Below are 21,166 nucleotides of genomic sequence, written 5' to 3' on the forward strand. Positions count from 1 at the left end.
GTAAAATCAGTTTTTCAATCTGACGTCACTTTTCCTAGACATACAACAGAATAAAAAATGGTAACAATTAAGTAAAAAAAAACTACACCTCAGAATGTTTGAAATCAATACTATTTTGTATGTACATATGGAAATGATGCCAATAAAAGGTCCACATTAGTTCAGAAGATATTTTCAGCTTTAATCGTCTCTGGTTTTTGAAAAATGCGACGACGAATCTCTTCTTTTGTTTGCCGCTTCATCACTCTCCCTAACAATACTCCATCATAGAAGGGTTCTACTGGCCTTGGTAACAGTGTTCCATGGTAAGAATGTCTTGGTGAAAGCGTTCATCATGCTCATCACTTACGGTCCAAAATTTTCCGCGAAGAAATCGAGGTGAGACCGTAAAAAGTGAATTTTAAGTGACATTCTACACCCCATGTTCTTATTGTTGTCCAACAGATCATTCACAATGGTAAGATAGTTTTTGTCTTTTCTGTTACCCAAAACGCCCTTCACGCTGGTTTTACTGGAGTCATTAATAGTCACCACCCCTGTGGATTGTGTCATACACCTAGCTATATCCTCAGACCATTGAAATCTCTACATACAGACATTGAATGCTGCATATCAAAATACTGAGCGAAAGAAGCACCTCTTGATCTGAAATAGGAAATTTTAGTCCCTGGAACTAGACGGTTCCGTTGTTGCAGTGTCGACCCCAAGAATTCAACTTGATGTTTCGAAAGTTTTAGATCACGAAACAAATCGTTAAATTGTTTTTAGATTAAAGAGCTGCGGCGAAGTGTTATGGTGTTGAGGGCAGTACTCTTCGATATGTTCAATACTTTCTGACTCACGTGACATGGTGTCTGGTTCCGTGGCTTTCAAGTTACAGACAGGAACAGGCAACCCCTCATCAGAGGGCATAAGCAGATGCACTGAAGATATATTTTGATACCATATTTTGTGTCTAGTTTTGCTTGAATGTCCTGAAAAGTTTGTAAGACAGAAGTAACAGTCTAAATAACGGTCGTCAGGCTCACACCACACCATCAGAATAGTGAATGGCATGGCTCGGCATTTTCCTTTTAACCACTCGGTTAAGCATGTAGTACAGGCTATTCAGGCAATATGAGGTGCAAAACTTTTATCTTAATCACCAAAAGCGAAATACAATTTATATGCCCTCTTAACCAAATCAGTGATTGGTTTTCTTTTGGATTTTGGAGTGAATTTCCCTCACACATAACAAAACTTGTCGGGGTGGTCTGGACAGCAACGAGATTTACTGGTTGCCATTTTTCTTAGAGTAAGTTTTAAACTCAAAACGTTTGCACTATCTTTCACAAGAAACACTCACTGAGGATCTCTTTCACACCACTGGATTACCACACCAACCATTTACTGTCGGTTTGTAGATCTTCTACCTCTTCTCTGCAAATAAAAAACAAACAACCAAACATCAAAACAGAAGAACAGCAAAAATCGAAGTACTGAATACGAAAAATAAAAAACCTTTAAAAACTCAAAAATAGTGCATGGTATTAGGTTTTGAAAGGTATATTCGGAGTGCACATAACAAAATACATACTAGTTGATGTATCTCATCCCAGATGCCAAATGGCTGTTGAGTAGTGTAATTAGAGTTGTGGTAGCAGATTTTTTGGTATGTAATTCGACACATTTTGAAAAAATATCGTAAAGTAGCTCTAGATCTTTGAAGTCGCCACGAGCTGAATACAGAGGACCCATGGTATCGACAGATACCATTGCAATAGTTTGGTTATTAGTATAACGTACATTACTCATTGACAACATTTGTTTGATGGCTTTGTTTTCTGTCACCTCATACAGGTTTTTAATGACTGTCGCACTTGTCTCCACATGTAGCGAAAATAAGAGGAAAGATTTGTCATTCTCGAACATTCAAGTACTCTGTAATATCCCCATGTGTGATGTGCATACCAAATAAAAATTATCTTGACAAGCATTGATAATACAAACACACCAAGAATCGGACTACCCACTTCACATGTGGAACAGTATTTTATTCTGTATTTTGTTGTGATGGGTCACTTTTCTAATAGGATTCTGTGAATTAAGTAACTTAACTTTCTTCAAACAATGATCAGCGACCTGTAAAAATTCCATATTTCATAAAAGTCTAATAACTGTTATCTGTAATTGCTGTCTTTTGTCGAAAACATTTGCAACCTGATGTTTGATATACAAGTTCTGATTCAGGTAGACCTTGATGTAACAGACATAGCATCTGCTTCTACAATGACCATTCCACAAAAATATGCTATTCTAAAATCATATTTCTATAAGAATAAGAACAAACTTGCCGGACCAGCATGAAGCAGTTTACATATATCGAGAAAACTTATAGCTGGGTGATCAGAGTAAATTATAACATAATTGCAGTAAATATAGTAATTAATTTTTTAAAAGCCTGCACTACATTTAGAGTCACCAACTCAGTGGCAGAATAGGTTCACCATATTCAGACAGTTACGACTAGTAAAATTTATTACATAAATGTCACTATTACCATTACCCTCAAGAAAACTGAAGGAAACATTCATACAAACTCGAGAAAGCAGCGTTAAGGCAACGGAGGGTAAATTTCAGAATTCATCTGAAAGTGATTTATTGTATCAAAATTCTCCTGGCAATTCCTTTACAAACTCCACAACACATTTTTTTAAAAAATAAACTTAATTGTGCTTTACTGTTTGGAAGCTGATCAGGCACAAAACATCTAAAAAATGAATGTAATCCTAGGAATACTTTGAACTGCATTTTGAATTTTGAAATCAGAAAATTCTTTATTGCACTAATCTTATGTGGTACTGGAGTTATACCTGTGGAATAAATCAGTTGGTCCAGAAATTTGACTTCATCTCTTTCAAAGTTTGACTTTTGAGGTTGGCAGCGAATTCTTCATTTTAAAACTTCTGTAATGTACTCTTTAGTAAAACAAAACGTTTTTTCCCAAGAAGGAGTGGCTAAAACAAGTCATCTACATGTAAGTTTACTTTCTCGAATAGATCAGGCAGTAACACAATGGCTATTGCACTGATAAAGCTGCCTAAACTTACATACAGTCCAAAAGGTAACACTCAAAACAGAAGGCTTCTTCCTGCAATTCTGAAATTGCGAACGCTCCATATGTTCTAGTGTCTTCTGAGAAGTGCATGTGCCAGTACAATATTCTCATATCAGAACTTGTAAGGAGTTTAGTAGCATGAAATTTTTGTCGTCATTTGTCTAAATATCCCAATCTAGTGCCAACTGGAGCAATGATTTTAGTAATAGCCTGTGCTTCTTGTAGAAGGCACAAATTACCACCAGCCTGGCTACTGCTAATAAATAATTACAATAACAGGACGGTGATGGTTCTATAATTTTCCATTTTAACATCTGTTGCATCAATTTCGCAAACACCTTTCTTTTTGTCCTTGTGATGGAGTAATAGTTTTGGCAGTAAATTGTATGTGAAATTACCTTCTGATGATATTGGTACTTGGCTTTCTATTAAAAATTTTAATGTATTATTATTATTTAGGTAATTAAAATTATTTATTATTATTATTAAAGATATAATTATTGGTTTAGTTATTCGTTTCAGTTGGTTTAGCTTAGTTACTTATTTCCTTTTATCTTTACTCTCCTGAAGATATGGCAAATATAAATATTTCGTTTTAAATACCACAAGAGAGTTAGATATGTTTTCAGCAGCCGCGATCTCGCGGGAATTCCCCGTCATTATCTGCTCCACGTGAGATCACTAAAACCTTTACTCGCTGCACAGATCGTTTGGCTCAACTGTGTTCTATGTTAGTTGATGAGGCTGGATGATAGGTCTAGCAATTTAACAAATTAAAGTTTATTAATTCGGATATAATTCTGACCTTGGAAAGTTCAAGTTCGCACTATCGTTCCAAACTACGTCTCGTAATATCTGTACCGTGATAATTAACTACACTCCTGGAAATGGAAAAAAGAACACATTGACACCGGTGTGTCAGACCCACCATACTTGCTCCGGACACTGCGAGAGGGCTGTACAAGCAATGATCACACGCACGGCACAGCGGACACACCAGGAACCGCGGTGTTGGCCGTCGAATGGCGCTAGCTGCGCAGCACTTGTGCACCGCCGCCGTCAGTGTCAGCCAGTTTGCCGTGGCATACGGAGCTCCATCGCAGTCTTTAACACTGGTAGCATGCCGCGACAGCGTGGACGTGAACCGTATGTGCAGTTGACGGACTTTGAGCGAGGGCGTATAGTGGGCATGCGGGAGGCCGGGTGGACGTACCGCCGAATTGCTCAACACGTGGGGCGTGAGGTCTCCACAGTACATCGATGTTGTCGCCAGTGGTCGGCGGAAGGTGCACGTGCCCGTCGACCTGGGACCGGACCGCAGCGACGCACGGATGCACGCCAAGACCGTAGGATCCTACGCAGTGCCGTAGGGGACCGCACCGCCACTTCCCAGCAAATTAGGGACACTGTTGCTCCTGGGGTATCGGCGAGGACCATTCGCAACCGTCTCCATGAAGCTGGGCTACGGTCCCGCACACCGTTAGACCGTCTTCCGCTCACGCCCCAACATCGTGCAGCCCGCCTCCAGTGGTGTCGCGACAGGCGTGAATGGAGGGACGAATGGAGACGTGTCGTCTTCAGCGATGAGAGTCGCTTCTGCCTTGGTGCCAATGATGGTCGTATGCGTGTTTGGCGCCGTGCAGGTGAGCGCCACAATCAGGACTGCATACGACCGAGGCACACAGGGCCAACACCCGGCATCATGGTGTGGGGAGCGGTCTCCTACACTGGCCGTACACCACTGGTGATCGTCGAGGGGACACTGAATAGTGCACGGTACATCCAAACCGTCATCGAACCCATTGTTCTACCATTCCTAGACCGGCAAGGGAACTTGCTGTTCCAACAGGACAATGCACGTCCGCATGTATCCCGTGCCACCCAACGTGCTCTAGAAGGTGTAAGTCAACTACCCTGGCCAGCAAGATCTCCGGATCTGTCCCCGATTGAGCATGTTTGGGACTGGATGAAGCGTCGTCTCACGCGGTCTGCACGTCCAGCACGAACGCTGGTCCAACTGAGGCGCCAGGTGGAAATGGCATGGCAAGCCGTTCCACAGGACTACATCCAGCATCTCTACGATCGTCTCCATGGGAGAATAGCAGCCTGCATTGCTGCGAAAGGTGGATATACACTGTACTAGTGCCGACATTGTGCATGCTCTGTTGCCTGTGTCTATGTGCCTGTGGTTCTGTCAGTGTGATCATGTGATGTATCTGATCCCAGGAATGTGTCAATAAAGTTTCCCCTTCCTGGGACAATGAATTCACGGTGTTCTTATTTCAATTTCCAGGAGTGTAATTTCAGTATGGAGATCTACACACCTTTAATACTTGATGTTAGTTATTTGATTGTATTTGGTGCAAAAAACTATTTGAACGTTTACTATATACCGCAATGGCGTTTCACAACAATACAATGTCTCCCCTCCTCTCATACGTCCGATCTCTGCATTTTATTCACAAAGAGTCTTTCAAATAAAGTCTTTGGTTCGGTAAGACACGGAGAAGCGTTCATAGCACGGGACGTCCTATTCTCTCAGTCGGTGTATGCCGTTCACCATAATATCAATTCGTCGCACTGAGATAAGACATCGCCATCAGAGCTAAAACACCGCTTGTCCAGGAAGAAGTCGACTATAGCATCCCCCCCTCAGAAACTCCATGACAAAGATGCATTCGACTGTCAATCCATACACAACAAGGAACTGTCAAACAATGGCTCCATTTCCCACAATTACCCCCTGTCATAACCCTTCACAAAGATGCATTCGACTGTCAATCCATACACAACAAGGAACTGTCAAACAATGGCTCCATTTCCCACAATTACCTCCTGTCATAACCCTTCACTGAGTGCTTCAACAAGTTTGCAGTTTTGTACCAGGTAGCTAGACACCGTCAGAACTTCATTAATATTGTGATTATTCATTTATCTAGGCGTATTTTGTGACGAAATAAATCTCGCGTGAACAGCCTGGTATGAGTGTGTGTAGGGCACAATATTTCGGCAATCGATCACGTTGCTATCATCGGGTGCGCTGATGCACTGACCGGCGGTTACAAGGAAGGGCAAATTCGGAAGGCTCTACTTCCCACACCTGCAGCACCGGCGGAAACCGAGGATGAACCTCAGGAGGAGGCTGCGTTGGCTATTATTCCGTTTTGTGGGGCCTTATCAGGAAAAATAGGACGTATTTTACGTAAACACCAAGTGAAGACCTAGGACGCAGCGCCCAGACGGCGGGAGAACGGACGCTGTACCTGGATCGCACCGACTCATAGGAAGGGCCTGTCCTACATATACATGGCGCCGGCCCACCCCCGGTCAGTACATCAGTGCACCTGATGATGGCAACGTGGTCAATTGCCGAAATATTGTGTTCTATGCACACTCATACCAGACTGTTCACCCGAGATTTATTTCTTCATTACTATTATTAAACAGACTCGCGACATCACATTTACAAGAGCATATGAGTAATAACGTCTATAGTCGACGTTTTTCCCGCAGTAGCATTAATATTCGCTGAAATATATTTCTACATTGACTATGGCATTTATAATGGTCAGTACCTAGCTCGTCAGTACTGTCTATGCTTTCAGTTTATCTTACCAGGTTCAGTGATGTGTGCTCTCTGGCTCCACTACATCCATTTGCAGTCTTTGGAGGCCTAATGCCGCTGGTTCTAGTGTTGTGAATGAGTCATAGGTGCACAGAATTTTTCAGTCACCTCAATAACATTCACAGTTGGATTTTGCATTCTCTGGCTTTTGTCAACAGCGTGGTTTCGTACTGGGCCACTTTGCTGCTGTGTCATTTAGATGTAACTGACGGTGGTTTCCTGTGTCGGAATTCCACTGATTATTATTGTTTTGATTCCACTGACCTACTCAGTTACTATAGTACCTCATGTGATACATATTAGCTGCTGGTCTTCTCGTGCTAAAATTCAGTCGACCACGGTTTGCATGCTGACTACTATGCAGTGATGGTTCCGCTGGCTGCCTTACAAAGTTAATGCTGCAGCATTTTGATCTCCAGTGATTGTGGAACTGTGTGCGTGGTAGAGTGGACTGAGCTATTCCACCATTACTATTGTTACTATACTTCTTAGAAAATCAATGTACTAAATCAATAGACACCAGTAAGGAGAAGAAGAGTTTTTCTCTGGAATGTGGACTAATATTTCTCTTACTTCCAGGGGCAATTTCGCTTTAACTATTCGTAACACATCTCTGTACAAACAGGTTCATTCCAATTACAGATTTTATATAAATACTTTTCGAAATGTATCACTACTGTGAAATGGCTAAGACGGCTTCATCACAATATAAGGTTTCATTTAAATTCTTTCAGAAATATTTTCAAAAACAATGTTCTCTACTGTGGAATGGATCCAGGTTGAGCACTTCTTTGCAGATTCTTTCCTGTACGAAGTTTTACAAATAGTTCGACTGTAAGTAGGCTGTTTATGTTTTCTTATTGGCAACGTTACGTAGCGCTCTGTATGAAAATCACTGGCTGTACTGTGTGCACTGGCTGTGCTGTGTGCAGTCTGTGGCTAGTTTGCATTGTTGTCTGCCATTGTAGTGTTGGGCAGCTGGATGTGAACAGCACGTAGCGATGTGCAGTTGGAGGTGAGCCGCCAGCAGTGGTGGATGTGGGGAGAGAAATGGCGGAGTTTTGAAATTTGTAGAAATGGATGTCATGAACTGCTGTATATATTATGACTTTTGATGAATATTAAGGTAAATACATTGTTTGTTCTCTATTAAAATCTTTCATTTGCTAACTATGCCTACCAGTAGTTGGTGCCTTCCGTAGTTTGAATCTTTTATTTAGCTGGCAGTAGTGGCGCTCGCTGTATTGCAGTAGTTCGAGTAATGAGGATTTTTGTGAGGTAAGTGATTTGTGAAAGGTATAGTTTAATGTTATTCAGGGCCATTCTTTTGTAGGGATTTTTGATAGTCAGATTGCGTTGCGCTAAAAATATTGTGTGTCAGTTTAAGCACAGTCATGTATAATTGTTCAAAGGGGACGTTTCATATGGCGACCCTGCCAGGATTCGAACCTGGAATCAGTAAATACTAATTTTGTAATACATTTCCCAAAAATGGGGGAGCACAAAGACATTTCCCTTCACAGTAACTGCATACATAAATTTCTTTTCAACTACTTGGTAATTTTTTGGTAGAGTTAGTTTTTGTGATGCATCACTCTAGTGTTAAGATGTGACATAGGTATTAAACATGGCCATTTTTACTGTGATATTTTTTCTGCTTGAGCTTTCTCATGTTTAGATATAAGTTATTGCATTTGCTGCGGCTGTTTGGCAGGCATAGTGCTACTAAATTTCACTTTCTATTACTCTGTTAAGCTAGTTTTACTACTGATTTATTTTTCTTGTTTGCTGCACAGTGCCTTATATTAGTTGTAATATTGCAATTGCTTTGCCTATTTGAATTTTTTCTCGTTGATGTTCGTGTTAATTGTTTTGTGCTGCTGCATTGCCTCATCCCTTAGTTTAGCATCTGAGATCAGTAGATTTAAGTTAGCTTAAGAGGGGGTAGCCTATAAGAGAATGAGTTGCGATGAATTTGAAGAAATGCACTGAGAGGCTATACGAGAAAAGTACAGAAAGCAGGTATAGATAGGACTTTTGGAAATAATGAAGAACGAAGAGAGATCTCCGAGAAGTAAAGAAAGTTTTGTTTGCAAAATACTGCAGTAAAACAAACCCTGTCCTTTCCTTGTATTATTCCGCTATATGTTTGTGTACCCATGTGTATTCATGTTTTTCCTGTATTTATATGTTTATCTGACAAGACTTATGTTGTAGAATTTTTCTAATACTAAGCTACATTCACTATGATGAGGAATACTGTTATCCTCAAATATAATTGACATTAATAATATGTTATTTACCTTGTAAATATGTTTAGACATTATTTATTCGTTCTGTTTTAATGCTCATGTGTGAAGTGGATGTTTCAAAATTTATTCTGATCGTTTATGTATCTACTTATCTCATAATTCCTGTAACATTGATGTATATGTTTATTTCTATTCTGTTGTAAAGCCTGTACTACAAATGTTATCTGTATTGTTATGTTCTTTAATGATGTATTTTGTACCTTTGTAATTGTATTCTTATGTTATAAAATTGTAATTGACACCAGTTCATCATATTATTAACTTGTAAGTTACATTTCACTGCACACGTTTCTGTTGGTCATACTATATGGACAATAGGTGAGAAATAGGGACTGTTAGTGTTTGCACATGTGTTAATAATTCAGCAAGGGACTGGATAACAGCATTGCTGGTTCTAAGGACAATTCCAATAAACTTGATAAGTGTACAAGTGGTGGTTTATGGACTTGCTATCTTCTCTGCAAGACTCTTCGATGGTGATTGTGCACCTGCACAATCGCAGCAGATGGCTGCTAGCCATCTCTACAAGGACTACAGTGGGTCTACACCTATGCTGACTCACCAATACCATTATTTCTACAAGGACTGCAGTGGATCCGCACCTCTGGTGGCCCACCAATACCGTAATCTCTACCAGGACTACAGTGGGTCTGCTCTGTGATGACCTACCTACCAATATTTTTCAAAACGTCGAATGACTCTGCTGTGGGTTTGCTCTGTTGTGGCCCATTACCTGTCAGCATGTCCAGAGTCAGCACTGTCTTTCCGTTGGAAGGACAACACTACATCTTCAAGACTGCATGGAAATCCACTACTTCTGTGTGCAATTTCTTTCACTAATGAGACTTTGTGGAAAAAAAACCTGTAATTACAGGACTATCTTTATGGACTGTGAGATAATTTTAGCTTTTGACCAACATTGTATCAATAAGTGTGTGCATTTGATATCTTTGTTATTGTAATTATGAAAAATTTTATCAAATCATTATTGGCCACTGCCCAAAACAATTTGTAAAATTTTTTGTGGGGAGCGTGGGGGCTATGTAAGTAGGCTGTTTATGTTTTCTTATTGGCAACGTTACGTAGCGCTCTGTATGATAATCACTGGCTGTGCTGTGTGCAGTCTGTGGCTAGTTTGCATTGTTGTCTGCCATTGTAGTGTTGGGCAGCGGCAGCTGGATGTGAACAGCGCGTAGCGATGCGCAGTTGGAGGTGAGCCGCCAGCAGTGGTGGATGTGGGGAGAGAAATGGCGGAGTTTTGAAATTTGTAAAAATGGATGTCATGAACTGCTGTATATATTATGACTTTTGATGAATATTAAGGTAAATACATTGTTTGTTCCCTATTAAAATCTTTCATTTGCTAACTATGCCTATCAGTAGTTAGTGCCTTCCGTAGTTTGAATCTTTTATTTAGCTGGCAGTAGTGGCGATCGCTGTATTGCAGTAGTTCGAGTAATGAGGATTTTTGTGAGGTAAGTGATTTGTGAAAGGTATAGTTTAATGTTATTCAGGGCCATTCTTTTGTAGGGATTTTTGATAGTCAGATTGCGTTGCGCTAAAAATATTGTGTGTCAGTTTAAGCACAGTCATGTATAATTGTTCAAAGGGGACGTTTAACGACAAGAACGCTTCCTGAAACGGTCCATAGGTTTGGCAGCATTCGGCTGTTTCAGTTGCCCAAACTGTGACTTCCTCTAGGATGTAGCCGGTAGTGAAATGTGTTTTCTGTTGTTCTGACGAAGATCTCGGTTAATTCCCTCAACAGATTTTATTAACACAACAAGATGAATATTTCAATAAACCCCCATCAGAAAAAAGGGTAATAAAGAACAGCTGCACCCTCACCCTCCCCCCTCCCAATGTTTGACATACGGTTTTCTGAGAGACTAGTATGATATATTTTATCTCTATGCACTGCATCATATGGTTTTGGACTGTTTTATTCACCACTTGCCCTAGTAATAGAAGGTGTCATGTCATATACCATGTGACTGATCATGTCCCATTTCTCTGACAGCTAAAAATCCCTGTTGCGTACTGTTAATCGGAGAAGTGACGCTGTCACACGAATCAGGTAGATCTCTCCTTAGCTTTGATTTGATCGAACTCCAACTTCACTGGTTCCTCTCTCAGATAACACGTTGGTAACAGACTGTTGTGTAATGAGATGTAGTTAAGAATCTAATTTACGTTGATCTGAATGTGAAACACTTTCCCTCAGTACGTCAGACTGTATCTTTAATTCGACTTCCTGTTCAGCAATGAAGTTGTACGCCTTTTCACATTCCTTCTGAATAGATTATTTAAAACAAGTTAGTTTGTTAATATTCGTATTGCCGCGGGAATGCCCTAGTATGAGGTCTCCAATTCCTAAATTTCTGTTGTGGGGGCATCCTATTGCGATTACAATTTTGTCAGCTTAGATGACATGTTATCTTGCTGTTGCCTCTAAACTTCAATATAATGACGTAATTGGTCTTGGGCAGGGCTATCTGATGGAATAATTTCTTGGCTCTCAGCTTGTGGTGACATCTCGCATAATGTAGCGTCGGTATTTTCTACACCTGCATCAGTGAATTCGCTAGTAGCGGCGTATGGTTCCATATCGTTATGTTCTTCAGGTTCCATTTGTATAGGTTTTCTCATATTTACCATGACAAAGACTGAAACTGACTGAGTAAATTATTTTAGTTTAATAACAGCACACAAATAATAATAATAATAATAATAATAACAATAACAGCAATAATAACTCAGAATGTGAACTTTTCAGGAAGAAAACATGCTCTCTTGAAACAATGCAACAGCACCATGGCATGTTGTGCAAATGTAGACAAAGTCAGAAACCGTGTGCAGATTTGAAAACAGCGGCTACCTAGGCAGGGAAAATAAATACTTTTCGTTTCAGTGTCTAAAGGACGCCGGCCAAGCTAGCAACAGAAACACAGCAGAGCTTCATGGAGCGGTAACACACCATGTAAGAGCGGCCCCGCTGACAAACATAGAATGCGGGAAAGTATGGTAATTGAGCCTCGAGTGCAGTGCTGAAGTTAGGTGGACAGATCAAGTAACTAATCGAGAGGTGTAGAATACAGTGGGTAGAAAAGGAAGATGGGCCACAACCTGACTAAAAGGCTTGAGCGGATGATAGGACACATTGTGAGACATCAAGAGATCACCAGTTTAGTACTGGAAGGAACTGTGGGGTGTTAAAAATTGTAGAGGGAGACAAAGAGATTAATACAATGAGCAGAATCGGAAGGATGTAGGTTGTAATAGTTAATCGGAGATGAAGAGGCTTGCACAAGACAGAGTCACATGGATAGCTGCATCAAACCAGTATTCGGACTGAAGACCACAACAACTGTATACCAAGATTAATTAAAATTTAGTTTTTACCATCCTTCCAGTGTTGAATTTTTGATAGTCAGCAGTGTGGACAGAAATACACTCCTGGAAATGGAAAAAAGAACACATTGACACCGGTGTGTCAGACCCACCATACTTGCTCCGGACACTGCGAGAGGGCTGTACAAGCAATGATCACACGCACGGCACAGCGGACACACCAGGAACCGCGGTGTTGGCCGTCGAATGGCGCTAGCTGCGCAGCATTTGCGCGCCGCCGCCGTCAGTGTCAGCTGGTTTGCCGTGGCATACGGGGCTCCATCGCAGTCTTTAACACTGGTAGCATGCCGCGACAGCGTGGACGTGAACCGTATGTGCAGTTGACGGACTTTGAGCGAGGGCGTATAGTGGGCATGCGGGAGGCCGGGTGGACGTACCGCCGAATTGCTCAACACGTGGGGCGTGAGGTCTCCACAGTACATCGATGTTGTCGCCAGTGGTCGGCGGAAGGTGCACGTGCCCGTCGACCTGGGACCGGACCGCAGCGACGCACGGATGCACGCCAAGACCGTAGGATCGTACGCAGTGCCGTAGGGGACCGCACCGCCACTTCCCAGCAAATTAGGGACACTGTTGCTCCTGGGGTATCGGCGAGGACCATTCGCAACCGTCTCCATGAAGCTGGGCTACGGTCCCGCACACCGTTAGGCCGTCTTCCGCTCACGCCCCAACATCGTGCAGCCCGCCTCCAGTGGTGTCGCGACAGGCGTGAATGGAGGGACGAATGGAGACGTGTCGTCTTCAGCGATGAGAGTCGCTTCTGCCTTGGTGCCAATGATGGTCGTATGCATGTTTGGCGCCGTGCAGGTGAGCGCCACAATCAGGACTGCATACGACCGAGGCACACAGGGCCAACACCCGGCATCATGGTGTGGGGAGCGATCTCCTACACTGGCCGTACACCACTGGTGATCGTCGAGGGGACACTGAATAGTGCACGGTACATCCAAACCGTCATCGAACCCATCGTTCTACCATTCCTAGACCGGCAAGGGAACTTGCTGTTCCAACAGGACAATGCACGTCCGCATGTATCCCGTGCCACCCAACGTGCTCTAGAAGGTGTAAGTCGACTACCCTGGCCAGCAAGATCTCCGGATCTGTCCCCCATTGAGCATGTTTGGGACTGGATGAAGCGTCGTCTCACGCGGTCTGCACGTCCAGCACGAACGCTGGTCCAACTGAGGCGCCAGGTGGAAATGGCATTGCAAGCCGTTCCACAGGACTACATCCAGCATCTCTACGATCGTCTCCATGGGAGAATAGCAGCCTGCATTGCTGCGAAAGGTGGATATACACTGTACTAGTGCCGACATTGTGCATGCTCTGTTGCCTGTGTCTATGTGCCTGTGGTTCTGTCAGTGTGATCATGTGATGTATCTGACCCGAGGAATGTGTCAATAAAGTTTCCCCTTCCTGGGACAATGAATTCACGGTGTTCTTATTTCAATTTCCAGGAGTGTATATTCACAATTGCAAATTGGTGTTACAACAAGAAACCCTTTTTATATGATGGAACTTTTTATGCAACACGAGAGAGGAGTTTAAGAGGCGAGTGAAACGTTTATTACTTGCCTTTCTTACATGAACTGGAAATTAAAGCCATTCAGTTTATACAACATTGTATAAGTAGATGCTGTTTCCAAATACCATGGGTGAATGTTACAGAAAGGACGGAATATTTTACTGATAACCAGACACATAGAAACCTCACACCTAAGGGGGGTAGCTTGTGTGTTGATTCAGTTATAGAGTGTAACGTATGTTTCTTTTACCTTATATGTCGACATGGAATATAATGAGACACCCTTACAAAGACAAATGAAAATTTATTGCAAAAGCCTTAAACAAAACACCTGTTCCGTGTACAGTGGCCCTTACCTTTTTTATGCGTTTCCTTCCCTCTTCCCAGTTTCTCCCTCTCCCTGTCCGTCCTTTGTGTGTGTGTGTGTATGTGTGTGTGCGTGTGTGTGTGTGTGTGTGTGTGTTTGTGTGTAGTACCTGTCTCTTTCTCTAAGTAAAGAGAGCATAGAGAGTACATTGGTCGGCGACAGTTATAGCAGAATGAAATGGCCGTCCACTGCAGGAAACCTGTTTGTTACACGCAGTACGTAATAAGATACCAGTCTCTCTGCCAGACACATAAGGTGGTGACCTCCAGAATAATGTAATCACTGTCTACCAGTAATCTGTTGACCATCTCTCTCATCTCGTGCAGGCCTTGCAAATTATATGACTCCATAGCTATTATGTGAATCCCCGCGTACAAGGAACAATAACGACTCAAAAAAAGTCATGAGTTGTGAGAGTCGTCATGTAAAAATGTAGTTGCTGATATATCCGCCAATAAACTAGACAACAACATGGTAAGTAACAAGTCGAATGAGAATAATATGCAAGACGTTAGTAATGGAAGCATGAATTGGAGTATGAATATCGCCAGATGGACGACATATCAGTTCAGCGGTAGCGATATAAGCCAATTTTGTAAATATTTTAGGGTCAAAAGAGAACAGACGCCGAAGTAGTTCGAATGACTCAGTAGAGAAGACGATTAGAAAGCTCAGAAACTACTGCGATTAGAAAATTTATGTGTATGAAAGAGATTTGTTATGGTGTACAAGCCCACAGAGTTAACTGCTGCTCCAACCCGCTTGGAGCCTCTAGGCATTGAGGACTGAACCCTACCAGGCGCTGTTATCCTGTTTGCCGCTAAATTGTTATCCAGTAGTTGATTAGTCTGATAGCTACTTTATTCATACACCATTTACACGATAAATGTCGTTATGTGAAATGTATTGGCAGAACAAACAAAACACACACATATATTTTAAAAGCTGAAAGTATTTTTTTTCTGTGGTCACATGCTGGGCACTTTCAGGCTTTCCCGGTAAAAATAACTAGTTATTTCTATTGAAGAATTCCTCTGTGACGCAGAAGGTGTTGTTAAATACGTACATGCTTGATCTACGTTTGAAAACACCTATGGGCTTTGTCAGACATTTATTTCTATGGATACGTTTTCTCTTCCTGCGGCAAAGTTGGATTAATTAAACGGTAATGTAGATCATTTCTCATTCTAGTGTTTCCGTACTTTTCCACATTCAGTATTCACTGTTTTTTCTGTTGATGTTCCTTTGCTTTGCATCACAAAAAAATGCTTGTATCATCTGTAAACAAGACTAATTCTGCCTCCTCATTCAAATATTAGGTTGCTGCATAAATTCGTAGTACTTTTGCTTTCCGTTTTGATATTCTGGTTGTTATGGGTTTAATTATCGTTTGTCATTTCCATTTGTAGCTCACTGTTGTTATTTGAGTTTACATATTCTCATTTTGTCATTTGGAAGCAGTGAGCGGAGATGTGGGTGCTATAAAATGGTGTGGAAAGTGGAGACATCGATGCATTTCCGACGTATCCTATTTGATTTGAATAGAGCGGTGAGAGCAGAGGAAACATTCAGAAACATTTCAGCCTTGTATGGGGCCGGCCGGGGTGGCCGAGAGGTTTTAGGCTCTTCAGTCCGGAACCGCGCTACTGCTACGGTCGCAGGTTCGAATCCTGCCTCGGGCATGGATGTGTGTGATGTCCTTAGGTTAGTTAGGTTCAAGTAGTTCTAAGTTCTATGGGACTGATGACCTCAGATGTTAAGTCACATAGTGCCCAGAGCCATTTGAACCATTTTTTGTACTCGAGAGCTGGCATATACAATGAACTGTGGTCATTCCACAATCGTGCAATATTCGCATGCAATGGGGAAGGTTCAAATATTGGTTGTATATGTTCAGCATGTTTTAAGCCAAAATCACAAGCATCAGCGGGTGACCATATGTGCACCTGTGCTAGACCCGTGAAGAATACCGATTCCTATACTGTTATACGTTATTGGTTAGGTGAATGGTGTCTTTATGTGAACATTAGGAAGAGAAAGGAGTGGCTGAGCCCAAACAAAGCAGCAATTCCCTGTATAAAGACCTGCGCTCATTCACAAATCATAATGTTATGCGTCTGGTGGAACAACGACGGTGCAGTATATTACGAATTGCTTTCCCGAGGTGTAGACATCACTGCTGACCTTTATTGTAAACAAGAGGGGCGTCCTACAGACGCAATCCAAAAACAATCACCAGGAGGACTAAGTGAAGTGATGATACTCCTTGATGATGCCCGATCGCAGTCTACTAGAATGACAATAAACACTGACCGGGAGATGGGTTGGGAGGCCATCCTGCACTCACCTTATCACCAGATGTTACGCCCTGAGGTTTTCACCTTTTCCTCTCTCTATCGAGCAACCTTCATTTCCGGATGAAATTGCCCTCTGGACATGGCTCAGCGAGTTGTTCGCCTCTAAATCACGTGATTTCAACGGTCACGGAATCGAAGAAAAGTTACTCCAGTGTTGTAAATAGGGAAGGAAAGTATATTACTGGTGACTGAAGTCTCTGTTATGTGTATCTGTTGTGTTTATTAAAGGCGTAGATGAATTTATGCATCAACGTAATAAGATGCCAGGTGATGAACATAGAACTAGAGCAGCAGTAGGCTAATGAATGAACCCTAAAGTGTACGACTCTACGGAAGATCTTTCGCATCAAACGAAAACCTGAGCGGAAGCGGCGAATGAGTATTTTATCATTTTCGGCCAGGAGAAAGGTGATTACCATGAAAGAATTTCGGTAATCAATTGGACATTTCGAAATGGAGGGCAAACAGCTACACATGACGCATCAAATATCTTGTCAGTGTTATCTCCGACACAGTTTTTATAAACAAAGAAATCACTCACAGGTTCAAGCAGACAATGGCTGCTACAAGACAGTTAACGGTCTAGTATGGTACACTGAAGTATCATTAAAATGAAAGAAAGTAAAAATGAAATCTATTTCATTTTTACACATGGTCGTGAAACATGAAACAAGAGATGTAAAGATACGAACGGAATTCAGGCGACTGACATGAGGCTTGTTCGTCGTATGGTCTGAAAGACAAGGAGGGGAAGGAAGGGCAGAGTAAGAAATGATGAAATCCGAAAACAGACTCAGATTGTAAGGCTGGAAGACAAAATGACGCCGCAGCATAAGAGATTTAATGACGATATACGGCATATGCATGATAACAGGCTACCAGGTCTAATCTACGATTTTAAACTCAGAAATAAAAAAAACTAAAAGGAATACCGGATTTCACATACAGGGATACGGAGAAACCTGACATCGAGCAGAGAGTTCATACCTGGGACGCCATCGAAGGAGGAGAGTAATTGATGGAAAAGCTTCGTTTGTTGACCTGTCGAATACGACTGAACGACGTCGGATGATGATGAATAAACTAGGCATATTAGGTTATAGTAACTTGATTAATACACTCCTGGAAATTGAAATAAGAACACCGTGAATTCATTGTCCCAGGAAGGGGAAACTTTATTGACACATTCCTGGGGTCAGATACATCACATGATCACACTGACAGAACCACAGGCACATAGACACAGGCAACAGAGCATGCACAATGTCGGCACTAGTACAGTGTATATCCACCTTTCGCAGCAATGCAGGCTGCTATTCTCCCATGGAGACGATCGTAGAGATGCTGGATGTAGTCCTGTGGAACGGCTTGCCATGCCATTTCCACCTGGCGCCTCAGTTGGATCAGCGTTCGTGCTGGACGTGCAGACCGCGTGAGACGACGCTTCATCCAGTCCCAAACATGCTCAATGGGGGACAGATCCGGAGATCTTGCTGGCCAGGGTAGTTGACTTACACCTTCTAGAGCACGTTGGGTGGCACGGGATACATGCGGACGTGCATTGTCCTGTTGGAACAGCAAGTTCCCTTGCTGGTCTAGGAATGGTAGAACGATGGGTTCTATGACGGTTTGGATGTACCGTGCACTATTCAGTGTCCCGTCGACGATCACCAGTGGTGTACGGCCAGTGTAGGAGATCGCTCCCCACACCATGATGCCGGGTGTTGGCCCTGTGTGCCTCGGTCGTATGCAGTCCTGATTGTGGCGCTCACCTGCACGGCGCCAAACACGCATACGACCATCATTGGCACCAAGGCAGAAGCGACTCTCATCGCTGAAGACGACACGTCTCCATTCGTCCCTCCATTCACGCCTGTCGCGACACCACTGGAGGCGGGCTGCACGATGTTGGGGCGTGAGCGGAAGACGGCCTAACGGTGTGCGGGACCGTAGCCCAGCTTCATGGAGACGGTTGCGAATGGTCCTCGCCGATACCCCAGGAGCAACAGTGTCCCTAATTTGCTGGGAAGTGGCGGTGCGGTCCCCTACGGCACTGCGTAGGATCCTACGGTCTTGGCGTGCATCCGTGCGTCGCTGCGGTTCGGTCCCAGGTCGACGGGCACGTGCACCTTCCGCCGACCACTGGCGACAACATCGATGTACTGTGGAGACCTCACGCCCCACGTGTTGAGCAATTCGGCGGTACGTCCACCCGGCCTCCCGCATGCCCACTATACGCCCTCGCTCAAAGTCCGTCAACTGCACATACGGTTCACGTCCACGCTGTCGCGGCATGCTACCAGTGTTAAAGACTGCGATGGAGCTCCGTATGCCACGGCAAACTGGCTGACACTGACGGCGGCGGTGCACAAATGCTGCGCAGCTAGCGCCATTCGACGGCCAACACCGCGGTTCCTGGTGTGTCCGCTGTGCCGTGCGTGTGATCATTGCTTGTACAGCCCTCTCGCAGTGTCCGGAGCAAGTATGGTGGGTCTGACACACCGGTGTCAATGTGTTCTTTTTCCATTTCCAGGAGTGTATAACATACGTTAACACATGTAAAACTAGAACATTTGTTCCCAAGAACACATGTGCATGCCTTGTCTGTGTACGTTTGCATATGTCTCAAAAGATCCCAATGGACAAATTGCTTGGCACGTGCAGTCTTGCGGCTAGTGATCTTTTTATATAGCCGTTGTATCACTACGAGGAATGCCTTATACAACGGTCATTATTATTGAACCAGGCAACAGCGATTATACAAGCGATAAAGAATTGTACCAAAATACCGCGTCAATCATACGATAGTCTGTCCTCGGCACAAGGTTACGGTAGATCGAAAATTTTGTAAAATAACAATTGTTACAGTCTATGAGCCATGGCAATGTATATATAACGGTAAAGCGTGAACGCGCACGTATGTGAGTGTGTGTGGGTGTGTGTGTGTGAGAGAGAGAGAGAAAGAGAGAGAGAGAGAGAGAGGGAGGGATAGAGAGCGAGACAGAGGGATAGAGAGAGAGAGAGAGAGAGAGAGAGAGAGAGACAGACAGACAGACAGACAAATCACAAACGTGAGCTTCACCACCAGCTAGCGCCATTCGACGGCCAACACCGCGGTTCCTGGTGTGTCCGCTGTGCCGTGCGTGTGATCATTGCTTGTACAGCCCTCTCGCAGTGTCCGGAGCAAGTATGGTGGGTCTGACACACCGGTGTCAATGTGTTCTTTTTCCATTTCCAGGAGTGTATAACATACGTTAACACATGTAAAACTAGAACATTTGTTCCCAAGAGCACATGTGCATGCCTTGTCTGTGTACGTTTGCATATGTCTCAAAAGATCCCAATGGACAAATTGCTTGGCACGTGCAGTCTTGCGGCTAGTGATCTTTTTATATAGCCGTTGTATCACTACGAGGAATGCCTTATACAACGGTCATTATTATTGAACCAGGCAACAGCGATTATACAAGCGATAAAGAATTGTACCAAAATACCGCGTCAATCATACGATAGTCTGTCCTCGGCACAAGGTTACGGTAGATCGAAAATTTTGTAAAATAACAATTGTTACAGTCTATGAGCCATGGCAATGTATATATAACGGTAAAGCGTGAACGCGCACGTATGTGAGTGTGTGTGGGTGTGTGTGTGTGAGAGAGAGAGAGAAAGAGAGAGAGAGAGAGAGGGAGGGATAGAGAGCGAGACAGAGGGATAGAGAGAGAGAGAGAGAGAGAGAGAGAGAGAGAGAGAGAGACAGACAGACAGACAAATCACAAACGTGAGCTTCACCACCATTTTGATTCACATGTAGTAAATTCTGGAAATATTAATTATTAATCTTAAACCTTATAACCGCACTGACTAAGATCACTTGATTTTAAGCGACTTCAAAGAAAGTAATAATAATATTTCTCGTAAATCAAAGCCGTCCATAAGTATCATGTTTTGGGGGACACTTTAGGCCAGCATAGGTTGCACTGTACAGTTTTTGAGACAGTACAATCGTCGGGCAAAATTCATATCTGGTATTCAGCGTGATTGTTTCCGCAGCGACTCTGGCATTACCACGTCTGTGCCCCTCACCTTCAGACCGGTCTGCCGGGAGTGGGGTCCGCCTGCAGGGCCGCCGGCAGATTATAACTTGGCGAAGTCGTCTGGTTGCGTCCACAGTGCTCGATAGCAGCAGAGATGAGCTCAAGTACGGTAAGTCGCCAGGCTACTCACTCACCTTCACTGTGAATCTTCGAACTTGTCACACGCGTCATATCCTTCCTCTATTTCTCTCTCTCTCTCTCTCCCTCACTTTCTTACTCTCTCTATTTCTCCACACAGCCGCACACACACATACACACGCACGCACGCACACACACACACACACACACACACACACACACACACACACACATACACGGGCAGGGCTACATATCACGTTAGTCCCGCGTGAGTAAGATGTACTTGACATCACCTCGTGA

General features: G+C 43.3%; 1 protein-coding gene across 1 annotated transcript in view; it reads left to right on the plus strand.

Annotated features, from left to right (window-relative positions):
• The first annotated feature begins 20,840 nt into the window (after positions 1-20,840).
• Positions 20,841-21,166, plus strand: part of LOC126101001 (uncharacterized) — a 35,911-nt gene continuing 35,585 nt past the window's right edge. The window contains exon 1 of the mRNA XM_049911668.1: positions 20,841-20,897. Within this exon, the coding sequence (XP_049767625.1) occupies positions 20,883-20,897 (15 nt within the window). The 5' untranslated portion in view covers positions 20,841-20,882. The remainder of the gene's footprint in view (positions 20,898-21,166) is intronic.

This window comes from Schistocerca cancellata, chromosome 9 (assembly GCF_023864275.1).
Source record: "Schistocerca cancellata isolate TAMUIC-IGC-003103 chromosome 9, iqSchCanc2.1, whole genome shotgun sequence".
Classification (NCBI taxonomy): domain Eukaryota; kingdom Metazoa; phylum Arthropoda; class Insecta; order Orthoptera; family Acrididae; genus Schistocerca; species Schistocerca cancellata.